Source organism: Carcharhinus amblyrhynchos, chromosome 1 (assembly GCF_965287045.1).
Source record: "Carcharhinus amblyrhynchos chromosome 1, sCarAmb.v2.hapA, whole genome shotgun sequence".
Classification (NCBI taxonomy): Eukaryota; Metazoa; Chordata; class Chondrichthyes; order Carcharhiniformes; family Carcharhinidae; genus Carcharhinus; species Carcharhinus amblyrhynchos.
In genome coordinates, this window is record NC_137324.1 from 109,182,368 (window position 1) to 109,191,855 (window position 9,488).

The window sequence follows — 9,488 nt, forward strand, 5'->3', positions numbered from 1 at the left end:
GAGGAGGTTTACTAGGCTGATACGGAGTTGAGGGGGTTGAGCTATGAGAGGCTGAATAAACTAGGCTTGTACTCGGAGTTTAGAAGAATGAGGGGAGATCTCATTGAGACGTATAAGATGATGAATGGGATGGATAGGATAGAGGTGGAGAGACTCTTCCTGCTCAAAAAAGACAGTAGGACTAGGGGGCACAGCCTCAAGATAAAGGGGGGTCGGTTTAGAACGGAGTTGAAGAGGAACTTCTTCACTCAAAGGGTGGTGAATCTCTGGAATTCTCTGCCCGTTGAAGTGGTGGAGGCTGCCTCGCTAAATATTCTTAAGACGCGGGTTGATGGGTTTTTGATAAGAGAGGGGATTAAGGGTTATGGGGAGAGGGCGGGAAAGTGGAACTGAGCAGCGACAGATCAGCCATGATCTTATTGAATGGCGGGGCAGGCTCGAAGGGCTAGATGGCCTACTCCTGCTCCTGTTTCTTATGTTCTTATGTTCATATGTGGAGAATAGTAGTTTGGTTAGGCTGAATGCTTTGTAAAAGGAACTCTAGCATTTGAATTAATTGTACAATATTTAAAGGAAACTCTTAGTGAGATTGCAGGTTGTCACTAACTTGTCCATTGGTCATTCTAAGTTGAGGGGTACTGTCCCAGGCACTGCTGCTAGTAACTATGGAGAAAGGAGGAAATTTGAACTTGTGCACCTCGGGCAAACTGCAGTGGAGAGAACCTAGGAAATATGGCAACAGTGGTGGTAAACCAATAACTGGGAGAGTGGGAAAGGTTCTGTATGGGGAGTATGAATTAAAAGCTGAAGAATTAACCTCTGCCCCTGGAACATTTCAGTTTCCTTTATGTTAAGTAACTTGTGCAGATTCTGAATGGGGTTTTGGCCTAGATCTATCCGGTGAGAGCAATTAGTTGACAGAAAGAAAGGATAACAGGTAATCAGTTTATGAGATATGATGAAACATGCAATGTGACAGGAGAAATAGTGAATATCACATGACCAGTCCTCACAGAGTATGTTGAATGCAATCCTACAGCTTATCCATTACTTTGGGCAGAACTTGTTAATTGGCAGCTATCGTGGATTGCAGTTGTGACAAGATCCTGGAGGTCCCATCAAGAAGTTAAATTTCCGTGATTGTAAATGCAGACTAGATGTGATAATCGGCTGTAATATCTTTCAAATAACTGAATCTAAAACAATCATTTACTTCCCTTTTTTGGACGACTTATGATTTTTTTTAGTCTACCATATGAACACAAACATAAATGGATTTTAACGCCTATTATATCTTGTTTGCATCACCCTTCGTTTTGTATAGTTGTGAGAGCACGATGCTGCGTTTCTGTCAGCAGCACAGGTCTTGCCTCCATGTGACTTCCTATGTCTGTTCATTTTCCTGTTTCATGATGGAACTGCATTTAATCTTTTGTTCACTACACCACATTTAGAACTACGTGTATGCTGTTGGTGGGAATGATGGGGTGGTATCTTTATCTAGCGTTGAGAGATACGATCCTTATTTGGACAAGTGGATGGAAATTAAGGACATGGGACAAAGAAGAGCTGGAAATGGAGTTGGCGAATTAAATGGCTGCTTGTACATAGTAGGTGAGTATTAATCTTGTATATCAATGCGCTTTCCTGAAAATAAAAGTATAATAAATATGCATCAATAGACTAACAAGATTCTGTCTTAATAAATGTAGATGTTTGTTTTCTTATATCCTTATGGTTAATTCAGAAAGGCATTGGCTGAAGTTGGTAATAGCTAACCTATTTAACTGTACATAATATATGGAGACTAGGAAAGAAATGGAAAAAATATGGGAATATTAATAGAAGCTGTGTTGAACCTACTTGCGAACTCTAATGCATTTAAATATCCTACTTGGCTTATCATTGCATTGTTGCAATATGATTACTATCCAGCAATGTGTAACTACAGGCGTCTAATCTTCCACTGTTTAGTCTTGAAGGAGCAATGAAATGCACCTTGTGGAGCAGTAGAAGCCCCGCTTTGTGGAATAATATCTCTTCTAGTTACAACTTGTTTATTAATTTTGTATCATGAAAAACAAGATTTGGTAGGGGTGTTTGTGATTTTGAGAAATAAGTAACATCTTCTGGCTCAGCCCCATTGTCTCCAGAAGAGGGAAATATAGCATCATCTCTGGGTTGGACAGTTTTTCAATTGGTGTTGGAACTGGTGCTGTGTTAATTTATTTTATGTTAATTGCTCTTCATTACACTAAAATAACTACCCTTTTACTTGTTTCATAATTTTGAGAATAGAGCTTTAACTTTCTTGTATACAATGTTTCTGGTTTATGAAGTTAGGTAGCTTTCCTTTCCTTCACCTTTGTGGTTGGGAAGAAGGATGCAGTTCATGGCCAATGCACTCTTAATTGTGCACAATACGTCAGCCAGTGTTTGTTCTGTGAAGAGCCTGTTGGCTAACAGTTGATTAGTTGAACTTAGATCTTGACAGCTGGGAGACACTAATATTGTAACTTGTGTTCTCACACATGGTGACATTTCACACTGTTCAGCCATTACAGCCATTTTGTTTTTATCCTTTTGTACTCATACCCACGGTATGTTTGTATTTTTCATTTAGGTGGTTTTGATGATAACTCTCCACTCAGCTCTGTTGAACGATTTGATCCTCGTATGAACAAGTGGGAGTATGTGGCAGAGCTGACAACGCCTCGTGGTGGCGTTGGGGTGGCGACTCTAATGGGTAAAATCTTCGCAGTTGGTGGTCACAATGGCAACGTTTATCTGAATACTGTGGAAGCTTATGATCCGGTGGTGAACAGGTAAATGTCTGTCTGGTTTTTCAGCAAGTTGTATGTGGAACAAAATGTGAATGTTGTAATTGGTTTTAGTAACTTTGTCCATTAGTGCGCATTCTAGAAAGGAAATCTTTGGCTGATCTCTATCTCATTTGCATAAGCTGTAACTTGATACAGTATAAGATTCTTTATGTTTTGCAATTGACCTTTTCCACTTACTTCAAAACGCACCCCTCCAATCCACTCTAGTATTGCCACAAATTTAATATCAATTTTGTATCAGTTGGTGTTGTGGGTTTGTTTTTCACAGAGAATGTGTCACCAACCCTGGACCATGGAATTTATGTCAAGGAGGGGAAGTATCAGTTTGAGCATTGTAGTCTAATGTAATAATAACAAGGAAATTACTTTTCACTTGATGATTTCAACATTGAAATGAATGAGAATCGACTATTATATTACCGTAACATAAACGTCCTATGATCCTTTTACATAGTTATAACATGTGGATACTCTAACCTTTGTCAGTGTTAATACCTCTGTAACTTGGTTGTTTGATGACACATGACAGCTGCGCCGCCCCCCCCCCCCCCCAAACACGCATGCGCACACGCACAATCAAGAATTTCAAGAGGGCATTAAATGAATACTTGAAGAGAAACAGTGCGCAGGGGAATGTCGCTAAGTCACGTTATTCATTGTGAGAGCTGGTGCAGACATGATGGGACAAATGGCCCTTCTCTGCATCGTAACAATTCTGTGATTTGATTTTCTTTAGTGCCTTAAGCATAACTCTACTGTTGGATAGAAAATATGGACTTCTTGTGCCTCTACAACTTTCCTGGCTCTCTCCTATGATGTTCCGAATCCTTTTTAAGTCTTGCAGTAGTCTTATGAATTCATTAGAGCTATCCCGAGAGTCACTAGTGAAGGCAATAGATCATTCCTGTGGGTGTTGAGGAAATGGTGTTAACTCTTAAATTTAAAAAAAAACACGTCTCATTCTTCTAAACTCCTTTGTGTATAGACCTTTCAACTTTTCCTCATAAGGCAGCCTTTGTGTCCCAGGAATTAGCTAAATGAATCTTCTCTATATTGTCTCCAATACAAGTCTGCTCCTCTTTAAATAAGATGTCCAAAACTGTATGCAGTATTCTAGGTACTGTACAGGGCAGTGATCTCATCAGATGCCCTGTACAGTTTTGGCAAGACTTCCCTACTTCACCCTCTAGGATTGCATAGTGTAGTTAAAATCTAATGGGAAGTTGGTTAGCAAGGGGAGACTATGGCAACTTTACCTTTTTATCTTAAATCAAATATTCCTGTGGATATCTTTCCACTCTGTCTCTACATACTATGTAGTGGGAATACAAATGCAAAACATTTGGACTGGATGTTTCTTTCCAGTTAGAGTAGGAAACATAATGATCTATATAAAAGGTTACTGTGATACTGACAGACTGGCTGCCTGCAGTTTACTCAATTTAGTTACCTTGCTGGTGCATCAGAGCATGCTGACAGAAGCTACTTAGAAGAGAGAAACAATGATCAGGATGCATTCCTGCATTAGGGTCACAAGAATGGTAAGGATCAATGTAGATGATTTCTCCCTGGGAGGGACGAAATCCAATGGCTTTATTAGATGGTGCTTTTCATGATGTCTTTTTTTTTTCCTTTGCATTTACTCCACTTCTAGATGGGAGTTGGTTGGATCTATTTCACACTGCAGGGCTGGAGCTGGGGTTGCCGTGTGCGCCTGTCTGGTCAGCCAAATCAGAGATGTGGGTCAAGGATCCAGCAATGTTGTCGACTGCATGTGACTTTCACAGTTGGCCTGTGGAATACAATAATGTCGCAGAGGGAAGTTTCCATTCCAACTAGTCAGTTACTGCAGAATGAGAAAGAAGGCCGAGGAAATAGATCATATATTCTGATATTGTTTTGTCCTTATTAAAAACAGTACATAACTTTTTCTTGAACACGGTTTTGATTTCTCTGAAGTGTTGTAAATGGCCTTATTTTCCATTTTAAAGAATGGAAGTGGTTTTTGTAAATTGAATCCCTGTTGATCTTCTGCCACCTCCCTGGTTAGCTCCAATTGTACTGCTGCTCACTTTATGAATTGCATTTATGTTAGTTGAGCTCTGCAGTAGTGGCATCAGATATATAAATCCAGTTGTGCTATTCCTTGCAGTATGGTGGCAAGAATACATGCTGGAGAAAGACATGCTTGACGGCAGTTTTAAAATGTGACAAACAAAAAGCACAAATTTTGTTGTTTATATTTCACATTGAAAAATGAGTTTGCTGTTATGAAGTATCTTAGGACATATTTAATATATATTCTGCCCCCTCCCCACCACATTTCTTCTCCCCCAGTTTTCTCTTTCTAAGTCATTCACAAAAAGTATGTGGCCTTGTTTTCTCTGTAAAACTTCTGTGCTATACATAGTTACCTGGGTGTTCAGCAAGAAGTTTACCAAGCAATAATCCGCCTGTTTTGTGAAGTTAAATGCAATGGTGCACTACTCCATTATCTACAAGATTGTACAAGAGTTCTATGATTTATAAATCTTGACTTAATGAATTAACATTTTGTACAAAAGTTTCTTGCAATTTTCAAATTGGTTGTTAACTAATTAGTAGGTTTCTCCTTTTTGCTTTGTCCAAACTGAACTGCTGTGTGTTCGTTTGTGATCTGCATTCCTGTGCAAATTGGAAGTGGTACCATTTTCCTAATTATATTTTTTTGGGAGAACCAAATGGGCTAAAATTTTCACAAGTATCTTTGATCTCTATTTTATATCATCTGTCATTGCTCTCAAAACTATGTTCCATAGATGCTTTGAGAAAGAACACCTCTTAAACATTGCATTAGTTGATACACCTTCAGATCTCTAGGAATTATCTAAGTATTTTTATTTTAACTGATTTTTTTCTTGCATTTTTGTTTTCAGTAAAAATGAATATGGATTTTTGAAAATGAAACAAAAAGGGATATACACAGTGTATTTCTTTTTTAAGTTTGGAAAGACTTTGAGACTGCTTCTGTACTTTTACACACACAGTTCCTGATTACAACCAGGTTCCTCATGGAATGTGCTTTTCCATACAGGGAGTGTAAAACACAAGGACATCTCCAGCCTAGGCCTCATTTGTGATCACTTACTCAGGAGTATTGACAAAGGCCTCTTAGTTGAAGAATTGTGGGTAGCGCAGAGAAGACTTGAGAGACAGGGGAAAAAAAACCCTCCCACATTAGGACTAGGAAAGAAATGAGAGAAAGCAAATATATACAGAACTGCTGACCACATTTTTTAAATTAGAAATAATCCAATAGCAATAAGGAGCGTTGGTATTCAAACTACTTCAAGTTATAATTTACAGCATCCTGTGAGGTGATGTACAAAAGCAGGAAATAATATATATTTTTGAATGCTTCAGGCTCTGCAACAAATATATTTCTACTGTACTGAATGGCTAAGAATTCTCCTTATCATGACCGTTTGTTTTCTGAACTGGCAGATAATATGCAAGGGGAATCCACTTGTCAATATTTAACTCCACTCATATTTAAGCAATGCATTGCTGACATACAGCTAGTGGTCTTTAATTTAGTATCTCAGCAATCGTTTTCCTGTTGAGGTGGGGTTTATTGTAATAATTGAAAGCATGAATAATTGCTCAAGTAAAAACATCAAAATAATGTTATGCTTATTTGAAAGAGAATTTATTTTAGCTTTTTGCTTTATTGTAATGTTATTTGTAAATTATTTGAAGCAGTTTATTTGTGGTTGTGACAATATTTCAAAATGCAATAAAATTTAACTTTTTTTGCAATGTTGTGCTACATTAAATCCTTTGTAGCTTGAGGGAGTGTTTTGCAGTGTCATAATCTTTGTATACAAATAAGATTTGTTACCTTGTTATTCAGGCACTGACATTGTAATATTAAATATATATAATATATTAAAATATTTACATCTGTGTGCACTTTTTGTCAACTTTTTTTTTCAATTTAAATTTTTGTCCATGTTCTTACGAAAACCACTTCAGTAATCGTTGTAATTGCAATTATACCTCTGCCTTTTCAGGGAGTCGAAGGGCTAGGAAGGTGAAGAGAGTTAAGAGGCTGTGCGGTCTGTCTGAAATAACCCCTCCTAATCAAACTCCTGCCTGGCTTCACGTGCTGATCCCTATTTAGAACAATGGGCAGAGGTATGATGGTGAGTGCTTGGCACACCTAAGCTGGTTAGCTTTCGGCAAGTGAGGATTATCAACCTTGGTTGGCAGCGTATGGGAAAATTGATAAAATTTTCCCCCATCCTCTTTCCCACCCCCAAGATAAAATCTTTTGTTGGCTAATGGTGTGGAACAACACACAGACCAGGTGGTAATGTTGGAAAGGGTTGGTGAAGCAGTCCAGCTTGTTTAGCAATTCAAAGATGACTCCAGAACTAAAACCTACATTCTTTCAGCCACTGCACTTACGCACCCATTGCACCAGTGCAGCATTGGTTGCCTCAAACGAGAGAATGGGAGCAGAACTGGACAAAGCTCACAGCCCTAAATATACTCTCGGTGCAGATTGTGCAGCAAATCAAATCAACCAGCAGGTCAGATATTGCTAAGTCCTGTGGGAAAATGAAGATGAGGGCAGGTATGGGATGCTACTGGCAGTCTTTTATCACAACCCTGCATGCAGATGGCCTTGGTGATGTTTGTTTGCCACAGTTTGGATCATGTGTGACGTGTCCTAAAGTGACAGAGCAGATCATTTTTAGTTGCGATGGCTTCCCCAATCCAAGGAAGGGAAGAAAAGAAATGTTAAACATAGCCTGTCGTCCCTGTACCTGCCAGCTCACTGCTGTTAGGTGGTCAGTAATCGATGTGGTCAAAAAATGTAAAAAGACTCATAGGGCAATCAGCTACTAGATGATATTCAGCTCATGGAATGTCAGCAAACTTACCAACAATAATATAGGACCAAGGTGTAGAACAGCCCTGAACCAGAAAGCTGCATAGACAGAATATTGATGTGGTTGTTCTAAATAAAAGACCGTTTGCAGAGAAGTCTCATCTAAAGGAAATAGGTGCTTAGTTCCCCTCTCCCATTTAGCATTGCTCTTGTATTCATCCTGCTCCCTTTTAAAAGCAATTATAAGTTCTGTCCTCATGATGGATTTTGTTAGGGGATTTATTGTGCCAAATTATTCTTTTGTTGTTGTGAGTGGGGGATAGTGGAGCATATGATGGGTGGCAATCTCTTCTAACCCCTCTTTTTGCAATCTTGATAACTTGATTGCCCTTAGTTACCAAGTCACTGACCAGTGGAGAGATGATTTCTTTCCCATGTTTTGATTAATCAAAACTGACGTTCCAAAAGAAATAAAGCTTCTGTCTTTCTCCTACCTAACACCTCCAAATCTGGAAATAAACTTAGCAAATCTTTTCTGCAGCCTCAATTATGGCTTTTGACATCTTTTCTAAAGTAAGGGGCTCAGAACTGGAATCCACATTTTGCCTAATCGACCAATTCTGGAAAGAATATTAACTCTTAAGCACCAGCTTTGCAAGAAGCCCCGAACTCTGGGTAATAAGAGGGTAGATAAGTATTGATGGAAATATGCAAAGAAATTAGAACATTTTATAAATAGATTGGTATCATGCTGTGAAATATGCAACACCTGCCCTTTACCTCCTCCCTGCTCATTGTCCCAGCTCCTAAATACCCCTTTCAGGTGAAGCAACATTTTGCATGCATCTCCTTCAATCCGGTCTATTGCACTCCCTGCCCTCAATGGGGTCTATTCTACATTGAAGAGACCAAATGGAAACTGGGTGCCTGCTTTGCAGAACACCTTCAGTCTGTTGCAATGTTCTGGTGAACCCCAGCACAAACTGGAGGAACAACACCTCATCTTTCAATTGGGCATTTACAGCCTTCCAGACTGAACATTGAACTCAAATCACTTCAGAACATGAAATCTCCCCTCCACCTTAACCTCATTTCCATTTATTTTATTTCATTTCTTTTTATCTCATTCATCCATTTTTTATCACCCTTCATTCTCACTTCCATTTCCCCATTCTTGCACTCCTTCTTGCTCCCAAACCTACCCACCCTCCTTTCAGGGCAACCGCCATATTCCTTAGGCAGTCCCTTAACCATCTGTACCTCTGTTCTACCATTCACAACACTGATCACTTAATAGGCACTTGAAGCACCTTTCTCAGATTTCTCCATCAGCATTTACATTTTCTTTGTCCAGTTACAGCAAAACCCTCCCCCTACCCCACCCCACCACCACCCTCATAGTATAAATCTCTTCTGATCTTATTTGTTTTTAGCTCTGATGAGGAGTCATCCAAACTTGGAATGTTGGCTCTATTTTCTCCACAGATATTGTCAGACATGCTGAGATTTTTCCAGCATTTTCTGTTTTTGTTTCAGATTCCAGCATCCACAGTATTTTATCATGTCAGAGTAACCAAGGTTGGGTAATAAATGTGACTTTGCCAGTAGCGCAAGGCCTTGATCGTGCCAGCAGACACCATGTGCTCCCTTTCCAGGGACACCCGAGAGTGAACACAGTTGCCAAATAGGGACAGACCGTCAGAATGCCTGCCTGCTGCCTGGACCTATTAATGTCCGACTTGGCCAGATGCAGGAGCAGACCAATGAGA

The 9,488-nt window shown here is 39.4% G+C and overlaps 1 protein-coding gene across 2 annotated transcripts in view; it reads left to right on the top strand.

Moving 5' to 3' along the window:
* The window catches only part of klhl8 (kelch-like family member 8), a 40,627-nt gene extending 33,833 nt beyond the window's left edge, over window positions 1-6,794 (top strand). For both annotated transcript variants that reach the window (XM_080190889.1, XM_080190899.1), the window contains exons 8-10: window positions 1,455-1,614; window positions 2,624-2,825; window positions 4,498-6,794. In XM_080190889.1, the coding sequence (XP_080047015.1) occupies window positions 1,455-1,614; window positions 2,624-2,825; window positions 4,498-4,621 (486 nt within the window). In that variant the 3' untranslated portion in view covers window positions 4,622-6,794. The remainder of the gene's footprint in view (window positions 1-1,454; window positions 1,615-2,623; window positions 2,826-4,497) is intronic.
* Window positions 6,795-9,488: the final 2,694 nt, after the last annotated feature.